Source organism: Crinia signifera, chromosome 2, assembly GCF_055691185.1.
Source record: "Crinia signifera chromosome 2, ASM5569118v1, whole genome shotgun sequence".
Classification (NCBI taxonomy): Eukaryota; Metazoa; Chordata; class Amphibia; order Anura; family Myobatrachidae; genus Crinia; species Crinia signifera.
This window is the reverse complement of record NC_139218.1, coordinates 349,283,833-349,306,054: the sequence shown is the minus strand read 5'-3', so window position 1 is coordinate 349,306,054 and position 22,222 is coordinate 349,283,833. Positions and strand designations below refer to the sequence as shown.

General features: G+C 46.0%; 1 protein-coding gene across 4 annotated transcripts; it reads left to right on the top strand.

Moving 5' to 3' along the window:
• Window positions 1–1,732: 1,732 nt before the first annotated feature.
• On the top strand, window positions 1,733–20,466 carry LOC146057908 (mitochondrial ornithine transporter 1-like). 4 transcript variants are annotated; one of them, XM_083169736.1, is made up of 8 exons: window positions 1,733–1,987; window positions 5,147–5,223; window positions 5,330–5,588; window positions 5,788–5,925; window positions 8,402–8,574; window positions 14,148–14,306; window positions 17,901–18,067; window positions 18,262–20,466. In XM_083169736.1, the coding sequence occupies exons 2-7, from the start codon at window positions 5,169–5,171 to the stop codon at window positions 18,023–18,025; spliced, it is 909 nt and encodes a 302-aa protein (XP_083025862.1). In that variant the 5' UTR covers window positions 1,733–1,987; window positions 5,147–5,168; the 3' UTR covers window positions 18,026–18,067; window positions 18,262–20,466. The 4 variants fall into 4 exon arrangements, with proteins under 4 accessions (XP_083025862.1, XP_083025859.1, XP_083025860.1 ...); XM_083169733.1 differs by having other exon boundaries at window positions 1,734–1,987; window positions 17,901–20,466; XM_083169734.1 differs by having other exon boundaries at window positions 1,985–2,110; window positions 17,901–20,466.
• The last annotated feature ends 1,756 nt before the right edge of the window (window positions 20,467–22,222 follow it).

Here is a 22,222-nt window from a genome sequence, read left to right as displayed (position 1 = left end):
GACCCATGTCGACCTTGACCCATGTCGACATTAACCCATGTCGACCTTGCTGCGTGTCGACCCAATGGTCGTCGACCTAGTTGTTGTAGACCAAGCGATCCACACCCGTTAATATTGTGTAGCCGTCACTAACATGCTACTACTAGTGTTTTGTAGCTGTCATTAATATCTTCTTAGTATTGTGTAGGGGTTAACCCCACGTACGAGTCTTCCACATTTTTTTGGGTACTTGTTTCCTAGCACGGCCACAATCTTCTTGGTCGTGTGCCTTAACTTTAAGGCACACGATGCCCACGATGGACCCGATTTTCTTTCAAATCAGGTCCATTTTACCGGCAAATGGAAAATCGGGTCCATCGCGTCGGTCGTGTGCCTTTAATAAGGCACACGACGCGACCGACGCGATGGACCCGATTCTCCATAGGCTTCAATGTTAAAAATATTTTAACATTGAAGCCTATGGAGAAATCGCGTCCATCGGGTCCATCGCGTCGGTCGCGTCGTGTGCCTTAACATGGCACACGACGCGACCGACGCGATGGACCCGATTTCTCCATAGGCTTCGATGTTAAAATATTTTTAACATTGAAATCGCGTCGGTCGTGTCGGTCTTGTGCCATTATAATGGCACAAGATAAGATGGACTTGATTAAGTCCATCTTCACATAGTAATCAATGGGAAAGGGGCCAATATGGGCCATTTCTCATTGTATATGGCCCCGTCATGCCCCCACATTTTAAACGCCACCCCACTATTGACGCCAACCCGAAGCGTGGCGAGCGCAGCGAGCCCGCGAGGGGCGGCGGTGCGCGTCCTCCGACCTTTTCATTCCCCTACTATCCACGTCGGCGTGGAGTTGAGAATAGAATAGTGTGGCGAGCGCAGCGAGCCACCGAGCCCGAAGCGTGGCGAGCGCAGCGAGCCCCGCGAGGGGACGCGTATAACTTCACAGGGATACGCGTCCGCTCGCCACGCTTCGGGCACGGTGGCTCGCTGCGCTCGCCACACTATTCTATTCTCAACTCCACGCCGACGTGGATAGTAGGGGAATGAAAAGGTCGGAGGACGCGCACCGCCGCCCCTCGCGGGCTCGCTGCGCTCTCCACGCTTCGGGTTGGCGTCTATCGTGGGGTGGGGTGTACGCCGTGACATTTGGGGGGGTTGGGAATATTTTGCATTGAATCCAATGTAAAATCGGGTCCCAGGGACCCGATTTACATTTCATTCAAAAAAAAAAATCGGGTCCAAAATCGGACGGTCGCGTCTATCGCATCGCATGCGACCAAATCGCATGCGATGCGATCGACCCGATTTTTCCGACACGACCACCCCGATGTAAATCGGTGTGGCCGTGCTAGGAAACAAGTACCTTTTTTTGTCCCGACTGTCGACATAGTCAAGATGGACACTGTCTAAGTGAACCAAAACCTCCTTTTGCCATTGTCGACCTAATACTTGTGTCAACCTTCAAACCCTGTCGATCTTAGCCATGTCGACCTATTTCAGGTCTCAACCTAAGCCCTGCTGTCGACCCAGTGCATGTCGGCCTAAATAGGTTCGACCTAGTGACCGTATCCATATGAACTGCCTTCCACCACAACTTTGCCAACATCTATAGGTTCTGGCAATACATATAAGAGGAGTCATAGCAGGAAGGTGACAGCGGCACATCGAGGTTAATCCCCAGCAGTTTACACAGAGCTTGGTGCTGCCCCTCAACCAAACCCCCTTGTGCACATACTGTAATGTCTGTGTGTATGTGCTATACATACATAGCGCAGGCATTGGAGGCCTATCTCCCTATCACACAGGCGGCAGCAGCCCAGCCCTCCCTCCCTATAAAGCGCAGAGAGCCGGACCTGTCACAGCAGCAGCGGCGGTAGCGGCCTTCTATACATGCAGCCATAGGTCTCCCTATAGCGCTGCATGGGGCGGGACACACAGCAGCCTGTCACTGGCAGCGGGGTCAACGGGTGCAGATCCGCGGTGAGTGAGTGCGTGCACCTTGTACAGTATATTACAGTATGGACAGTATATATACAGTAGCTGCACACATGGTGTATTTACCCGGCCATTGCTCCTGATGCTGCCTCCTGCAACTTCTGTAAGGTACCTTCTCCTCTCTGCTGCTGCCTCCTGTGTTATGTTATGCTGTATATAGTGATGTATCCCACCACGTGTGACCGTATCCACATGTATGTCCTGTTCTATTGCTGTGTCCCACATGGGTCAGTATGTCCTCCAGCACCGGCTGCTGGTGTGCTGTGCACTGCTGGCTGATGTAACATACATGGGCCTTTCCCTCCTAGCCTGGCCCTCATTCCTCCTCCTCATCTCATACTATTATTTACCCATCATGGAGCTGTAATATTCCATTCCCTGCATTGCAACAGGTCTTGCTCTGCCTTGCAGCTATGGTAGGACATACTTCCCATGTCCTAGATTGTATGAGAACTTCATGTTTTTGTAGACAAACCTATTTTCTAACAACTATAAAAAGTTGGTTACTTATGCTTATTGATATTGGGTAATAACGGGAACAGTCTGGACCCCAGAACGCCGATGTGACCAACTTTGTGCAGCAAATTCTGCCATTCTGGAGCTTGTAGTGTCCGTCCCCATCCGGCCAGTGTCCCATCCGTGTGGGTGTCTTTGACAGCTGTCACCTGGGAGGCAAAAAGGGAGAGATTACAGTCTTCCCGTATGGTCCGAGGATGGGGTAATAGCTGGAATGGTACAGCCCATACGGGGGAGACTTTACATATTCCAGGTGTCACAAGCACATCCCCGTATAGAGATGAATGGGGACAAGTACTACAAGCTCCAGAATGGCAGAGTTTGCTACAGGGAGTTGGTCCAGCGTTCTGGGGTCCAGACAGTTCCAGTTTTCATCTAATCCCTGCTTAATGCCATCCGCTATATATGCCGGTCATGTTGTGCATACTGTTATAGGAGTATATAGTATTTGGGTTGTACATTTACACATCTGTATACTGTAGATTCATCTTATTTATTTATTACCAGTTATATATATATATATATATATATTAGCGCACACATATTCCGCAGTGCTGTGCAGAGAATATTTGAATATTCACATCAGTCCCTGCCCCAGTGGAGTTTACAAGGTCAAGGTCGACAGGTGTCTATGTCGACGTGGGTAAGGTCGACATGGGGTTTTTCACTGGTTTTTCCCCCGAATGTCGACACAGTCGACATGTTCACTGTTTTAAGTGCACCGTGTCCCCTCAAATGGCTCGATGTGCTCGCCATGCTTTGGGCACAGTGTTTTTTATTCTCCCACCATACCCTGGTGGATGGTAGGGCATGAAATACCGCCTGTCGGCACGTCAGCTCAAAAGACAGTGAAAAACCCCATGTAGACCTAACCCATGTCGACCTAACGCATGTGTCAACATAGACAGCTGTCGACCTTGTCCCCTGTCGAACTAGACTCATGACGACCTTCTGCCATTATTTACCCATTGCTGAACAGTCTGACGTGTTTTGCATATTATCCATTTAATACCTGAGCTTTTCCTTGCTTACTTTTACGTTATTTAAGTGGTGACAAACCTGCTGGCCCGTGACAATGATACTAGCAGGGAAATAGAACTATCTTCCTGAAGAGACCACATTGTTCCAAGTGTATGATGGGGATGCGGTCAATTTACCTACAACCATTGACCGACCGTCAAAATACCGACAAGGTCACAATACCAATACTGAAATGATTTTTTTTCATTGAAACCGACTTGTACATACTTTACCATCCCAGTGGACATGGAGGGGGAATATAATAGCACAAAACATGTGTCTAATTTTTGTCCTGTATATTTTAGATGTAGGTATTTTGACCATGTCGGTATTTTGACCGTCGGGATTTTGGTAAATCATACCGAACCCGTATTATGTACAATGCATTATTACGGGAAAGAAGCTGGGTATGTGGAGGAGCTTCCGCAGCCTAATTCCCCCAACAGAATCCAGTTCTCTCTTTCTCAGATAAATTATTATTTATTCTTTAGCATGGCAGTGGGGTTAATTAATAGTAAGATATTTGTATGTACTTTCAATGTAGAAAGTGTTGGATGACAGTTTATTAACACAATGGGTAGTATTCAATGCCGCTCGCCATGGCCGGCGAGGGGGTTAAACAGCGGGGATCGCAGAAAACCAGCGATCCTCGCTGCTTAACCCCCTCGCTGGCCGCTCGCCCTATTCAAGCAGAGAGACCCGCGGCTAATGTAGCGAACCCGCTGTATTTAGGCGCAAGTCTCACTGCTTCTTCAGCCGCATACGCCGATTCCCCCTCGCTCAAAAAACGGAGCGAGGGGGAATTGGCGTATGTGGGGGGTGAGTTGAATACTGACAGGGCGAGCGGTGACAGCTAACAGGAAGTCCTGCTCGCTGTCACCGCTCGCCCACGGCATTGAATATACCCCACTGGGTGAAATGTAATAGGGTGAGAGAATCAGAAAGTGACAGATTTGGTAAGAAATCTCCAGGTTTTTTTTAAAGCGGCAATTATTTACACTGCAAAACCATTTTGATTTTGCAGTGTAAATGATTGCCGCTTTAAAAAAAAAACCTGGAGATTTCTTACTAAATCTCTCACTTTCTGAATCTCTCATCACATTAAATTTCACCCATTGAATCATATTTTAATCCAGGGGTACATCCGCTCCCTAATTATATTTTGGGTCTGCACAATCCTTACCCAATGCTGATACAGTTTAGCAGGGTCTCTCCAAGGCTTACCAAACTTTTTTTTAATCATGACACCACAGAATATTATAATTTTTGGCGCGGCACTCCTAGGCCAAAAGTTTGTTATGGAGAAATTCACAAAAATATCTGAAAAAAGTAAATCGTGTTTATATGTCATCCTTCGGTTGAGTTATGTGATGAGGGACAGATCTTGCTTCTGTTTGTCCACAAATTAAATGTTTGGCAGCCAGCAGCACCGGTTTTGCCTAATACATTGACTGTAAATAATTTGAATTGGTAGTGAACCCCCAACCCAGGGCACCCCTGCAAGTGCCCTGAGACACCTTTGGAAACCACTGATCCTTATACACACACCATTATGAAAATCTTATTAATCATAAGAGATGACTATGCTGGTTTTTTTTTTGCTTTTAGATAGAGAAAAACCAACCAAATCATGCCGCCAAACTCCACCATACAAGCTGCTATAGACCTGACTGCCGGAGCTGCAGGTAAGTCACTGATTTCACTGTAACAGCTACAATATATATTCGGGACAAAGGTACAAGCTTTCCATGCTATTACCCTGAAGTAATATTAAATAATCTTTATCCTAAGGTGGAACAGCTTGCGTTCTAACTGGGCAGCCGTTTGACACAGCCAAGGTGAAAATGCAGACATTCCCTAAGCTGTACAGAGGCCTTGTAGATTGTGCTGTGAAAACATACAATCAGCTGGGGTTCCGTGGATTCTACAAGGGAACCAGCCCTGCGCTTCTGGCAAACATAGCTGAAAACTCCGTACTGTTCATGAGCTATGGATTCTGTCAGAGGATTGTGAGGAACATCGCTGGTTTAGACAAACATGCAACACTAAGGTGAGTCTGGTAGCGGTGCCTTCATGAGTAGAAAATAGCCATATATTACAAAGTGGAACATACTGTATGTCTTATATACACAATATTCATTGTACGTTCATTGTACGTTTTACAATAAAATGTTGCATTTGTATTAATGCTGTCACGAGTCACGGAAGGTACATTGTAACATTGATCTAGTACTTGTGATTGTTTGCAGTGATCTCCAGAATGCGGCAGCAGGATCTGTTGCTAGTCTTTTTGCTGCCATGGCTCTGTGCCCAACGGAGCTGGTGAAATGCCGCCTCCAAGCCATGCACGAGATGAATGTGTCTGGCAAGCTGGCACAAGGACATAAGTAAGTTTGAATTAGCTATAATGACAATTAAGAAATCATTTTACACTAAGGGTTCAGTGTCCTGTATGGCACATACTATATTTTGTTATCTGGTTAATAGATGGGGTTTATTTACTAAGATGGGCGTTCTATTTCAGATGACCTGTTGCTTTGAGGAAACATTCAGATACTACCTATTATCTTCTAGAACAGTGGTTCTCAACCTCGGTCCTCAGGACCCCCCAATGAGTGCACTCATTATTCACTGACACATTTTAAAAGATCCGCAGGTGGAGTTAATTATTTCACTTGTGATTCTGTGAGGATACCTGCAAAACATGCACTGTGTGGGGTCCTGAGGACCAGGGTTGAGAACCACTGTTCTAGAAGCTGCTAAATAAATAAATAAATAGATTCTGATTGGTTGCCCATAGCAACATCCCATCTTGAGTAGAACTCCCATCTTAGTAAATAAGCCCCAGAGTGTCTGGATAGTCAGTTCAATAGGTCGAAAGGGCCAAAAGTATCACAGGTAAAAGGTAGACCGTGTTCAATAGGTCGACATTACAATGGCCGATACACATATCGTCGATGCAAGTTTTGGAGGAAATTTTTCATATATTTTTCAACTTTTGCTTGATTTACCATTCACTTGGGCTATGCTTGGCAATAGTAACCAGTGCTGTTTGCTCTAATTGTGGTCTCATATGATTAAATATAGAAAACCTAAATAATTTAAAAAGCTTGTGTCAACCTGTTTTGTGGCCACTATTTTCCTATTGCCTATTGACCTTTGCATGCCGACCTTTTGACCTTGTCATCCATCTGGGGTCAACCTATTGACTGTAATTACTGTAGCTCTATGAACCACACCCCTACATTTTCATGACACGCTGCATATTTAGGGGAATTGTACAGCAGTGGTGTCAAACTCACAGGCCAACAGCTGTTGTGGAACTACACATCCCAGCATGCCCTGCCACAGATTTTATATAATGAGTTGCTTAAACTGTGGCAGGGTATGCTGGGATGTGTAGTTCCATAACAGCTGGAGGGACATGAGTTTGACACCACTGATGTACAGTATTTACAAACCTCTAGATCTCAAATCTACCTGCTACAAACTAAGGTGGTTATTCAGTTATCCACACTGTTATCCCACAGATAATTATGGGAGGGCAACATCACTCATACTGCTGGGTAATACTATGACGGTGCCGGGTAACATGAGCAATGATGTTGCCGCCGTCTGTACGAGTGTTCCTACAGCACATCGCCAGCGGTATAGATAAGAGTTTCCTCCATATTAGTCTGTTTACAGGTTCTGGTCCTGGCACATTCAGGGGCAGATTTATTTAAGCTTGGAGAAGTGGAGAAAAGGTAAAAGGAGATAAAGCACCAGCCAATCAACTCCCAACTGTCTTTTTCAAACACAGCTGATTGGCTGGTGCTTTATCTCCTTTTACCCTTTTCTCCGCTTAATCTCCAGTTTATCTCTTCTCCAAGCTTAATAAATTTGCCCCCAGTCACAAGCTGTCCTCTGCCAGACAAGAATTGATAATGACAACAACTGTTTCTTTCTTGTCATTTACACAAAAAAGTACACAGTACCCCAACTTGTTTAGTGGACTGACACGGTCAGGGCTGGACATGTGATTAGATTGTGCAGTTCAGTCCGGTTTGTTCAGATTAACAAAGCTTCTTCTTATACACAGTGGTTTTATATAAATGTATATATGTACAGGGGCGGTACAAGATCTGAGTGTACACAACTGAACTGCAGAACTTACAATGGCTTTGTATGCTTTAGAACAAAGAATACATTAACCATTACATTTCTGGCTTAAGATTTTAACAGAAGACAAGACCTTGTCTGCTTTTTGTATTGCTATTAAAATTTACAAATTGGCATTCCTTTGTATACTGACCTTGTTACAAGTAAACACTTTAGTTTGTACAAGGTACAGCCAAGGAACCCTATCTACTCATGTTAATAAGCTTGCTTAACCCCTTCAGTGTTATTTTTTTCTTAGGGAATGCTCCCCACTGGGCGAGTTTTTTCTGGGGAGCGCTCCCTAAAAAAACCCCACCACTGTAACTGCCTTTCCGAGTGAATCAGAATAACCCCCCAGGTTTTGATGGAGGAAGTATGATTATCCAGTGGGAGAACATGCCTACCGTGTCCTCATTAATGGCAATGCAACCATATCTTTCTAGAATGTCTTTCTATAACCTGTTGTTAAGTGGGGAGGTTGGGGGGGATTACCAAATCTGCTCATGGACCTTGGTATCCTGCCCAATCACTAAAAGGTTGGATTGATCTATTTAGGAATACCTTAGACCGGCAAGTGCAGATGAAAGATGACCAATTGCTGTCATCTTCTGGCTGGATTTGTGCCCATTAACAATCCACAGAAACTTGATTTAATTCTTTGTGGGCCTTATAAGCTTCAATAATAGAGTTTTCCATCTTGAATGTAATGTCTTTCTGTGTCAGCACAGTGTGGTCCGTGATGAAAGATGTTATACAGCGTGACGGTCCCTTTGGCTTCTATCAGGGTCTGACCAGCACGATATGCAGAGAAATGCCCGGGTACTTCCTCTTCTTCGGAGGCTATGAACTGAGCAGGTCTTTCTTTGCTTCAGGGGGGAAATCAAAGGATGAGCTTGGTGAGTATTAATATGCAGGTGCTATAAAGATCTTGCATTGTAGGACATTATACTAATACTTCTATGGTACAACTTAAAGTATGAGCTTAGTATAATGCACGCTATATTATCCATGTTCTGAGGCAGCAAACTCGGTACATATAGCAATGTGAGACAAAGGTCGCAATGTCAGTGATGGCTAACCATGACACTCCAGCTGTTGTTGAACTTCACATCCCAGCATGCTCTGCTACAGTTTTGCTTTTTGGTCATGCTAAAACTGATGCATGGCATGCTGGGATGTGTAGTTCAACAACAGCTGGTAGAGGTATAACGATGGAAAACATTGGGTTCTAGGTAGAGTTTAAAACCTTGGTGACTTCTGGTCAGTAGAGAGGGTGTTGTGGCTATTATGGACTAGGAATGAATTGTGGAGTTTGAGTTAGATTCTGTAGTCTATAAGGAACCAGTGTGCAATTGGCAGAAAGAGGAGACAGGATGAGTTGTAGTTTTGCAAAAACTTGCTGTGCTCTTTCTTGGTCTCTACCCCCACCAGAAAAAAATATATATATATTTGAGAGGTACCAGTAAAAGTATAGGTTCATGGGGCATAGTGCGTTACAGTTAATACGTACAATGTCAGGATGGAGGTTATTCCCTTTTCGGATGATCCACCTTCTCCCTCTCCACAGCCCTTCTCCTGCTTCCAGGGCCCTGCTTTACCCAGCTCAAACCAGCCAATGTGTGGCTATTGACTGTGGGCTGGCACCTCCTCTGAGACTATCCCTGTGCCCTTGTCTCCTCCTACTTCATATGTCTACTTCCTCAGCCCCCCTTCGCCCTCCAATCCCCTGCTCTCTTGACACCCCATGGCCTCTCCCGTTTTCAATAGGGTTTAGCGGAAATTGTAAAGTCTCATTAGCTTCCATGCACAGCCTCAGCCCGGGTGTGAGCTATGAGTGGATAGTGTCTCATCCTCCTGTACATAAAGTCACTCACCTGTGTATTAAATCCATTCTGCGGTCAGAGAAATATGTTTTCCTCACTTTTGAACTTTTCTCCATACAAAATAAAAGCACAAACTGAATAAATAACTCCAGAAGTAAATTATTACTAATAATAAAACACTGTACATTGTTGATTCTGTAAGTCACCAATATTTCTGTTCCGCAAACTGTCTATACAAACATGGAGAAGTATTACCCCTTTCACATCGCACTTTTAAAACGGTATATTGCCGTTTTTTTTCCCTTTTTAAAACGTTTAAGGGTGCACTGTGAATGCACCACAGCCGATTTACCGTTTTAAGTTAACTGGCATTTCGAACCGTGTAAAAAGCAGAGTCCTACACGGTTCCTTGCCGTTTTTTGTGCAATGTGAATGTGTGCAGTTTGTCTGAAACGGTATTTCAGGCAAACAACACAAGCACAAGCACTGATAGCCCCCCCCCCCCCCCCCCCCCCCCCCGGACAATTTTGCAGCTGCCCCCCCCGTTAAAAGACCTCCCCGGGAGCTTGCGTCACACAATCCACTATCTTAAATGCTAGGGGTGCTGACAAACTAAAAGAAATGACATGACTGAGAAATGACATGCAGATACATGACTGCGGACTGCACGTAGACTGGGGTCGCTGAATCATCTACAGAACTGTCTCCTATGCTGTGTCACATTCCCCTGTTGGCAGCTTATGTCTCCCCCGTGTTCAGGCCATACTCACTCCCGCTGCTGCTTCTGATGTCTCCCGTTAAAAGACCTCCCCGGGAGCTGGCAGGGGGGTCCGTGCGGCGCGGAGGTACCTGTTAAGGGAGAGCCAAGGTCCCTGCGCCGCCTAGTATGATGCTGCCGGGGTCCCTGCAGTGAAGTGGAAATAACGCGCTATCTCCAGCGGAGATAGCGCGTTATTTCCACTTCACTGCAGGGACCCCGGCAGCATCATACTCAGCGCCGCAGGCGCAGGGACCTCCAGGCTCTCCCTTAACAGGTACCTCCGCGCCGCCGGACGAGCACCGGGGATGGCGCTGATCAGTGCATAACACTCTGCCTTGAAACGTGTTCAGAATGAAACGTTTCAACTGCAATGTGTAATGACACTGAACCTGCATTTAAAACGTTAATCTTGCCACTATTAAGGCTCTGACCCGTTTTAATTACCGGTTTAAAATACCGGTTTTTAAAACGGGTCTGCGATGTGAAAGTGGTATTAATTAGCTCTTTATAATGTTTACATCCGCATACGGATGTTTTGTTTGTAAACTTTCCTCATTTTACCAATTCCCCATGTACAGGTTGAGTATCCCTTATCCAAAATGCTCGGGACCAGAAGCATTGTGGATAATGGATTATTCTGTATTTTGTAATATTGTTTTATTTGAATGAGGTATCTTGCATTTATGTTGTCTAAGCGCATCAAACACATGAAATACACACAAATATATATTTTACTAGTAAGCCCGCTCGAAGCAAGAGCTTCGAAAGCTAGTTACCTCTGAGTACATATAGCCGCAAATCGCACCCTATATAAAGAGTAGTTTCACTCGCTGCCAACAGATGGCAGTGTTTCTGAGACACACAGACACTAGACATTATATATATATATATATATATATATATATATATATATATAACATCACTTACCCTGCCTCCAAGAAGGAAAGGAACGGACCAGCACTCACAGGTTTTTGAAGAAAAAGTTTGTATTAGTAGTTTACAGCATGGTATAGTACAAGCAGGCTGACCCAACAGCTGTTTCACTGGATGCCTATCCAGTCTTCATCAGGGGTGCATCTGGGTAACACTGGGCACGTTTAAATAACATGAAAAACGGGCGCCAAACCCGCCCAGCTCAATTCAAACAGGGAGCTGTCAATCAGCACCTCGCAACTGAGCACACAGCGCCTGTCAGATGACGCTATCGGGGGTGTGTGTCTGTGCGCGTCATGGGGGAATCCCTGTGACGTGTGCCTGTGTTAGAAGATGGCCTGTGTAGAAAAGCATCAACCCGGGCTGGTAACTACAGAGTGCGTGCAAAGAAAAATAAACATAATAAAAGGGTGACAAAACTGTAACGGACGGGTCCGTTCTGGCAGTGAATAAATGGAGAGGCTAAATGCGGGGAAGAAAAGGTGAAGGACCTGTGTACAGGATCTGTGGGCAAGATCGTAAACACCACTCGATTGTGCTACCACCTGCAGTGTCACTTTGGCGCCCGTTTTCATGTTATTTAAACGTGCCCAGTGTTACCCAGATGCACCCCTGATGAAGACTGGATAGGCATCCAGTTGAAACGGCTGTTGGGTCAGCCTGCTTGTACTATACCATGCTGTAAACTACTAATACAATTTTTTTATTCAAAAACCTGTGAGTGCTGGTCCGTTCCTTTCCTTCTTGGAGGCAGGGTAAGTGATGTTATCAATTTCATATGGACCCTGCACCACTACCAATGCTTATACCCGCATCGGAGTGCCGTCTTGTACATCTATATATATATATATATATATATATATATATATATATATCAGTCTGCCGTGGAAGCATGGGCGTCACTCTGAGTATTTAAAATAAAGTGCTTTATTCAAGAAGAGGGTACAATCCGACAATTGTTTCGAGCCGTGTGCTCGTCCTCTGAGATCCCTGAGGACAAGCACATGGCTCGAAACAATTGTCGGATTGTACCCTCTTCTTGAATAAAGAACTTTAATTTAAATACTCAGAGTGACGCCCCTGCTTCCACGGCAGACTGACTGATATACACGGGCTTGCACCCTTGTGAAGGACCAGAGTGAGTAAATGATCATTGGTTTGGAGTGCCGGATACCGTCTTCAGGACAATAACCAGGTTATTGTCCTGAAGGCCCGAAATGCCGTTGGCACACACAGTAAAATTACTGTTATTCTAAAGCGCCTGGAGTGACGTTTTCTCCCTATTGTTGCACATGCACCAGAGAGTCTCTCTGGTGGAACGGGCACCCGGGCCAAGCTAAGGCCCTTATTCTGAATCGAGCGGTACGGCCCGCGTGCGGCCGTACCGCCGATGTTTTTAGTCTGCACATGCGCAGAGGTCAATCTGCGCATGTGCAGCCCAATTCGCCGCAGACGTAGTTCGTCCGCCGCAAAGGGGGCGTATAGGGGCGTGAGGGGCTTCATACCCTCATTTCCCTATGCATACGCCCCGCGTTTCATGGGCGTTCCCATGCAAACGCGGGGCGTATGCATGCTAATGAGGGTATGACGCCAGTGATGGGGGCGGAAAGCTGACGTCGCCGGATGTCAGTTCTCCGGCCCCATACAAGCTATCACACGGACGATTGTCCGTGTGGTCTCAGCTTGCGGGACCTGGTGGGGCGTGCGGCCCTGCCTTCGATGGTCGCCGACCATCGAATGCAGGGGGCAGCTCCCTCCATGGTGGAGGCGTACGCCCCACCATTTTCTTGCGGATCGCCAGCCGTCCGTGTACGGACGGCCGTGGCGATCCGTATCGTGGGCGGGGTTTGGTTTGTGCGGCCGGAGCACCGTGTGCGGCTCCGGCCGCACGATTCAGAATAAGGGCCTAAGTGAGGTAGCGAGAGGTGGCAGGCAGTGCCGGATCCCCACACAGATTATATATATATCTGTATGCGAATTGAAGTGTGACTAAAAATCGCCACTTCAAAAAGTGCACATTTTTTTGCCGCAAATCACACCCTATAAAATATGCGATTTTCGGAAAATGCCCGAAAACTGACGTTTTTGCGGAAAAAAAAATCGCAAAAAAACCCCCCTGCACCCTATTACATTTTGCCCACTGTATTTGAATGCCAAGCAATCATTTCCTGTACATATTTAATGGCAGTTACTTATTTCCCCAGTAGTGCCAGTAACAGATGTACTTAGTAGATTTAAGCAAAAAAAAGTAAAAAAAAAACTACATTCTGGAAACTATGGTTTTCGGAATACAATTTGGATAACGGATATTTGGATCGGGGATACTCGACCTGTACTACAATACTTCATCCTCACTGTGTGGAACAGTAGAAAAAGCATAAATAACAAATATCTGGAAGTCCTTTTATCATACAGTGATTAGGAATGTGTGTTTGTGTGGTTTTTTGGGGGGCTTGCTTCTGCTTTTTTTCAATATTGGATACTTATAGTTACTACTCTCATGTTCTGCTTTTTTTTGACAGAAACTTTTGTACTATTGGCTTATGTAGGGTACACACCACGACGACCCGCTCACGATGCACATTGTGAGCGGGTCGTTAGTGTTTCTTTAGACCCGCTCACGATGATGCGGGGGGGGGCACGACCCGCTCACGATGTGCACCGTGAGCGGGTCCGATCCAATGGCGACCCGCACCCGGCAGTATGGTCGTTATTCAGATCCTACCTGCAGCAGGTAGGATCTGAATAACGACCGACCCGCGGGACCGCGCATCGGATCGGTATCGGTCCACACCAGGACAGAAAAGGGCCCAATCACCACACAATCTACATCCAATTGGTCAGAATTGGATCTAGATTGAGGGGATCGGGCCCTAGTCGTCCTGGTGTGTACCAGGCTTTAGTTTTCAAATCACAATGACATGTATATTATAATGTCACCTTTCATCACAAGGTCCTATTGCCCTGATGATAAGTGGGGGCTTTGGAGGAATCGCTCTGTGGCTGGCTGTATATCCGGTGGACTGTGTTAAATCCAGAATCCAGGTGCTTTCCATGACAGGAAAACAAGCAGGCTTCATAAGAACTTGCTCAAGCATTGTGAAGAATGAAGGTATGAGTGTTAGCTACTTTATTATTTATTAGAAACCATTATTTATATATGTGCATACATATTTGAACATTCACATCAGTCCCTGCCCCAGTGGAGTTTACAATCTATATTCCCTACCACATGTACACACAGACATTCTAGGGTTAATTTTGTTAGAAGCCAATTAACCTACCAGGAGTACGCACAGGAAACCCACGCAATTACGAGGAGAATATACAAACTCCGGTGGGAATCGAACCCATGACCTCAGTGCTGTGAGGCAGTAATGCTAACCATTACACTGTCCATGCTGTTCCAATATACTTATATACTTATATATAGTTATATACAATATACCCGTATAGTTCTTTGAGGACTGCTGTGCCACAGATCCACAGTGGATATCTCTGATATCTGCTGCGGACATTTATTTAATACATGCAGTGAACCGTGTGTATGGCAATAAACCTCAGAAGGTTTACTGCATTGTTAGCTCTGATACATCCCACCCATTGTAATTTGTATATTGTATAACAGGGTTTGACAACATTTTTTAAAATCTAGGAGACAGGATGAAAGTGTATAAGCCAGAGACTTAAGTGTCGCTTACCTACATTCTCGTTGCTTGATGCCAGAGGGTTGCATGCTCATTGCCAGGGAGTTGCATGCTAATTGTCACAAAGGATTACCATCCTCCCTCCCCACCGTCATCCTGTGCGGTAACAGCAACAGCCAGGGAGAGTGGTGGACAACCCATCTGGCTGTATCAAAGCAGGTCCGAGGCTATTTCAAAACTCTAGGCGGCTCACAAGCCAATCGGAGCTTACAGTCCAACAGCCAATCAGGAGCTACTACTGCCACTCCTGATTGGCTGCTGAACCATGAGCCGTGGACCTGTTCTGATACAGCCGGGATGGTTGTCCACAGCTCTGCCCGGCTGTAACCATTACCACAATCACTCTGCCTGGCCAGGGGAATGCCGGACGCCAGAGTGCACCTTGCAAATCTGGTTCCCATGTCGACCTGGCCCTCGGGATTTATTGAGCTCTGTAAATAAGGCTAGTGCCATACATTTACCTTGGTAAAATCTTTTTCATCCAATAGGTGGCGATAGATATATATATATATTATGTCCATGAGAGAGTCACTCAATAGGCCTTCCGAAAAAAGTCAAATGAAGTACACAAATGTGTCCGCACTCAACATTTCAGTTGATTAAACTTTGACAAAGGTTATTAAACTAAAACATTGATGGAACCATTACTTTATTTACAAAGTGATGCAGCCCCAGCTGGACTGCCGAAAGTTAAAGTCTCCTTCACGTGCCACAAGCATTAGATCCTACATGCCAGTTGTATATCCTTCGTAACATGCACATGGGCAGTAGTCTCTGAGTGCCCATACACGTGTGTTGAGCTCCATTACGAGGGGAGCTACATGTGTGTTAGCCTAGGGCACCTGGAACATTTAATCAGGCCCTGTTAATCAGACATATGTGGTATAGGAGCAAATGTACTAAGATGTGAAGAGAGAAGGTATAAGCCAATCCGCTCCTAATTGTAATTTTTCAAACAGCCTGTTAGGAGCTAATTGGCGGGCTTATAACACCAGCCACTTATGTGAGAAAGCACAGGATAGTGAGAGAATTGGATTGTGGTCATTCAGTCTGCCAGACACACAATGATAACTGTTCAGTCATTGGGCAATGAAGATTTTCAGACTTTAATGATTAAACTGTCGTTTTAATGTGGGATCTTGTGCCACACATGCAGTGACCATAGAAAAATCTCATCTAGTATGATCGGATTATGCGTTTTCTGTGGTCAATGTAAGACAAAGTAATGGAGAACTTTATTCCTATGTTATATCATACATTTGTGTAACTAATGGGATGTATTAAAGAAACAGTTTCCGTTTATGATCATACTAGATGAGATACAATTCTTATTAGTAATTTCAACATTACACTGCTAAAATCCAAAGATGATTATAGTTACTAATTAATTGCCTCTTAATCATGCATTCATCATACAGTTATAATAGACTATTTAGGCAAATTATTGGTTGCATTTAAAAATGTTCCCGACTGCAGAATTGATGATGTTGGCAACAAGAGGAGTCAGCAGACACGTATAGCTACGTTACCAAACACAAGAACAATCAGAATAGCCCCCTGGGCGCTGGATGTAAGTTCCTCTCTCCTTTTTCCAGGGGAATGTGGACCCAAAAAAAGAGAGACGAAGAAAACACAATAGTGTGATATTGTAACTTGGTACGAGGCACAAATTTTATTGAAAATAGAATTTGATGATTAAGTTACAATATCACACTATTGTGTTTTCTTCGTCTCTCTTTTTTTGGGTCCACATTCCCCTGGAAAAAGGAGAGAGGAACTTACATCCAGCGCCCAGGGAGCTATTCTGATTGTTCTTGTGTTTGGTATTGTATGTTCTTGAAGTGGTTCTTCATTTAATCAGTACGGCACCCAGAGCTGCTTATAAGCGCACGGTAGATTGGTTTTAACCCAAATTTTCAACGTATAGCTACGTCACCAGAGGAGACCGTAGATACAGCCATGTCACCAGAGGAGGCAGTAGACACGGATAGCTACGTCACCGGAGGAGGCAGTAGACACGGAAAGCCACGCCACCGGAGGAGACAGTAGACGCGTATAGCTACGTCACCAGAGGAGACCGTAGACGCGTATAGCTACATAATCAGAGGAGGCAGTAGACAGGGATAGCTATGTCACCAGAGGAGACAGTAGACACGTGTAGCTACATCACCAGAAGAGGTAGTAGGCATGGATAGCTACGTCACCAGAGGAGGCAGTAGACACGTATAGCTACGTCACCAGAGGAGGCAGTAGGGACGGATAGCTACGTCACCAATTTAATTCAAAGACATTTTAATTTGAGTAAACAATGTATAAGTGGATTATCTTCTTCCTGAAGTAGTCCAAAGGAAATGTAAGCAGAGAGAAGTAGCTTGCTCCTACTATATTTGTGATGGGTATGACTGCATTGTTTTGGAACGGTCCATATATCCACATCAGCTAGTAGCTAAACATATATTAACTCAGTGTTCTAGAGCTGTGTCCTCACACATCAAGCATCAATACACCAGGCAGTACAGGATGCATGATGTGATTGTGTGCAGCTCTGCTGGTAGTGAGTATCTTTATTTTATTTGAGGGGGGAGGGGGGGGGGGGGGGCAAAAAAATGCATGTTAGTTGCCACAAATTGTGTTGATAGAACACATTAGGAGACTGTGCTGATTAATGTGATACAGTATATGATACTTGTATACTGTGTGGCTGAAACTATACAAGGAAAAACAGTATTTGTATTGGATAAATGCAGCGGCTGCTACTTCATGTACAGACTCAGAGACTCAGTCGCACACAGTTTCCTTGTGCGTTCTAGTCACATTGCGTTGCCACTGAGAGATTTTCTGCACAAAAAGAAAAGAAGTTTCTCACACGACCTGGCGTGCCAAGAGCGGCTGTTTGGTGTGACTGCAGCAAACGTGTACGAGGGCACATCTGTACATGTATCCAGCACGTTTTGAATCCCTTATCTGCCAGCTGTAATCACGTGTCCTTTACATTTCAGGAATCCTGACGCTGTATTCAGGACTGAAGCCTACAATGATCCGTGCATTCCCAGCCAATGGTGCTCTCTTCCTAGCCTATGAGTATAGCAGGAAAATCTTGATGCAGCAGACTGACTCGTGCTGACCGTCGGCTCACTCTGTCTGCAGGTTGTGCATCATCTCAGGGGTACGTGGCAGTGCTGCACAAAGTGAATCCTATACATGTCTCTTGTGTTAGAACTGACACTTGGCGCTTATCACCCATTGCTGTGTCTATGAGTGAATAGTTATCAAACATTACATTAGGTATTAGAGTCTGCCATAGTACAGATATTGCTGTTCTTCTGAGAGATGATGTTACATTCACGTGTTCACCAGCAGGACCTCATTTACAAATCAAGGACGCCCTGAAAACACCATTATATGAAGGCTCGTCAGGAACATGCAAGCCAGATGAATGTCTCAGGATACCTCATATGCTCCACGGACATTCCTAAAATAGAGGGTGACTGCTGCTTGATTCATGCTTAACTCACAAACTCTTGTTACAGTTATTTTCCATATAGCAGATTCCCACAAATGGGAAATGTAGAAGAATATCTACTCCTCCATGAGGAGTTACTGCCTGCCTCCACCCGTCTCTCCAAGTTCTAAGCAAAAGTTATCATACGGATCATGGGGGATCAAGTCCTTCACTTTGCCAGGGGCTCCCAGACCCCTAGTTATAACTCTGCTGTTGTGGCACACACCCCCACTAACATTGTGTGCGCATGTTGGGTGCTGGACAGCTTGGACGGAACGGTTATATAGATATTTGCTGTCATTATACAGTTCAGTTTTAAAGAATCTGATGTATGTAGACATGGAAAGTACTGTAGTGCCCACACGAGCTCACAAGTGGGAACCTAGTGGGGTCTGTGGAATAAGCCAGAGGTTAATGAATAACCATTGTTTTTAAATACTCCAAATTGTTTTACTCCTAGGTCCCAGCATGGCCAGCCTGCTTATAAATGGTTAGGCTTGTATTACTAGAAGCTACAGCATATCTGTGGACTGCCAGGGTAAGCTGGTACTTGAGGAACCACATGGAACTCTTAGACCTGTACTGTGCGAGGAGGAACTATGTAAAGGAAAAAGAAGCTCTAGATCACAGTCTATCGATAATTAGCCGGACTGCGAATTTGCAGCCGTGTGATCAGGTCTGGGAAACCCACTTTGTTGCTTTTGCAGTGGAAAAATGATTATACATGTGAGCCTAGTTTTTATATATTGGGGATTGGGGTTAAATCGCACACTCCTTTTACTTGGTCCATAATGAGCTTTTCTTTGTTTTACTTAGACACAAAATAGTGTACACTTTTTTTTTTTAATTGGACATCCCTATACATAAAGGGTCAGATTTTGAGTTGCACACAATTTATGTGTCACAGCTATGAGTGATTCTGCTGCTGTCTACTGACATGTGAATGGGAGTTACTGGTTGGAAGCTAGGCAGCCGTGGGCATTTGCTCATAAGGGATCCCTTGGGCATATTCTGAGTTGTGCATCTGTATACACAGGGCTGCCATCACAAATCATGGGGCCCAGGACGGACAGAATGGGCAGGTCCGCAAGGGGGAAAGGCAGGGTCCTACAGCGTAAGTTGCACACACAAACACATATATACATATATCCACCTGGTACCCTTTTACCTCTTTCTCCCTCATCCCACCTCCTATCACTCATCCCTATACCTTAAACCAGTGGTCGCCACCCCGTCGCTCGCGAGCTACCAGTAGCTCACCTGAGCAAAACGGGTGGCTCGACCACTGCTTTCCACCCAGTCCGCCTGCCCGCTGCCACCTTCCCCCGCTGCTTTAACCCACACTCCTCGTTCCAGATGAGACAGGTGCTAGAAGTCATTTGACCTCTAGCGTCTGACAGGGAGACCCTGCTCCTTATCTTTGCATCTCCTCACTGGTCGTTCCTGCTTTCTGTCCATCAGTCTGTGGCCGCGCAGTCTCCTTGTCCAGGAACCCACCATGAGTGAGATAAGCCAGCACCGCAGTGCGCAGCGACACCAGCAGTACTCTGCTCTATATTTCTAATCCCTAGCTGCTGGCCGCGTACTTCTCTCCACGGCTCCCCTCCACCTGAAAATGCATAGCTACTCACTGCTCCCTCCCTACTCCTCCGATGATCAGCTCCCCTCCACCTCCAAAACTTTTCTTCATGCATCCCCTGTACATCATGTTTACCTCCTGTCCCCAGCACCTCGCTAATGCCTCTGGCCCCCAGCACCTCACTTTTGCCTCTAGCCCCCAGCACCTCACCTCTGCTTTCTGCCCCTGCACTTCACCTCTGCCCCCAGCACCTCACCTCTGCCCCCTGCACTTCACCTCTGCCTCCTGCCCCCAGCACCTCATCTCTGCCCCCAGCACCTCACTTCTGCCTCCTGCCCCCAGCACCTCATCTCTGCTTCCTGCCCCCAGCACCTCATCTCTGCCTCCTGCCCCAAGCACCTCATCTCTGCATCCTGCACCCAGCACCTCACCTCTGCCCCCAGCACCTCACCTCTTCCTCCTGCCCCCAGCACCTCACATCTGCCTCCTGGCCCCAGCACCTCATATCTGCCTCCTGGCCCCAGCACCTCACCTCTGCTTCCTGCCCCTGCACTTCAACTCTGCTCCCAGCACCTCTGCCCCTGCACTTCACCTCTGCCTCCAGCACCTCACCTCTGCCCCCAGCACCTCACCTTGCCCCCAGCACCTCACCTCTGCCTCCTGCCCCCAGCACCTCACTTCTGCCTCCTGCCCCCAGCACCTCACCTCTGCCTCCTGCCCCCAGCACCTCACCTCCTGTACCCCAAGACCTTAAGATGCATCTTAATACACATATTTTCATACTAGATTTCCTTAAACCATGTGGAGCGGTTATTGTACATTTGTTATGTGTGCCTGTATCTGTGATGAGTAAACTTATTATCCTCTGGTCCTTTAATCTCAGTAAAAAGTTAAAACAATATATTTAATAAAAAAAGATGGCTCTCTGTAATAAGCTATCAGCTGGTATTTTAAACAAGTATTACAAGATGTAACAAATATGATTAAATATGATAAAAAGAGAAAGATTCCTCATGTGAAGCCTCAGCAGTAGTCAGAACATTAAATCCACCTGCCTGATATTGTGCAGCTCCTCCGCATGCTGCCATATCGGCTCTAACCTGTAAAAGCATGGAGTCCACAAGACCGCCAGAGGTGTCCTGTGTTATATGCCACCAAGACATTAGCAGCAGATAGACCCTCTTAATCCTGTATGTTATTAGGTGGGTCATCCATGGCTCGGACTTCCAGAAATCCCATAGGCGCCCGATCAGATTGAGCTCTGGGGAATTTGGAAGCTAAGTCAACACCTTGAACTCTGTCATGTTCCTCAAACCATTCTTGAACAGTTCTTGCAGTGTAGCAGGGTGCATTATCTTGGTGAAATACAGTAGGACACTGCCATCAAGGAATACTGTTGACATGAAGGGGTGTACTAGACAACAGGTAGATGGTAGGTTTCAAAGTAACATCCATATAAGTGCCTGGGCCCAAGGTTTCCCTGGAGAACATGGGTTAGGGCATCACACTGGCCTTGGGTGCCCATGATCCTGATGATCCTGAAGGTACAGTACTAACCACTGCTTACTGAGAAGCCTTGCCATTTTGGAGAACCCAATCGCCTAGCCATTACATTAGCAATTTTACCTGCTTCCAACACATCAACTTTAAGAACTGACTGTTCACTTGATGCCTAATATATCCCTCACCCTTTTGACGAGTGCCACTATTAAGAGATAGGTAAGTGGTCGTTAGGTCAACTGTGTCTAAGTTGACAGTCATTAGGTTGACCAGTATTGGATAGCAGGCATTCGATCGACACACGAAAAAAGGTCAACGTGGTCAAGGGGTTGACATGAAGAACAGTTTTTCATACCTTCATTCCTTGTTCATACTTCACCTTCCTAGTGGACAAGGAATATAATAGTTTGTCAAGCACAGCAAGCCAAGCAAGGGGACGCAGTATACTTATACGGTGTCCATATTGACCTACAGATGACCTCTAATTTTTGCTGGTGCTGCGCCAGTGCCAGAATCTGGCGGAGAGGCACACCATCTGAATGAGACGCTCGTGCGTCTCACAAGCACGGGCGTCTCAGTTTCCCGTCGGCCTGGGGACGGGAACCCTGTCCGTCTTCGCTTCAAGGAGACTGACAGGGTTAGGGGGGGGGGGCGGCAAGGTGGTGCGCGTCCCCTTATGGCGGCTGGCGGGGGATGGCGGCTGGTCAGAGCGAGAGGCGCTCCATCTGTACGTCAAATTA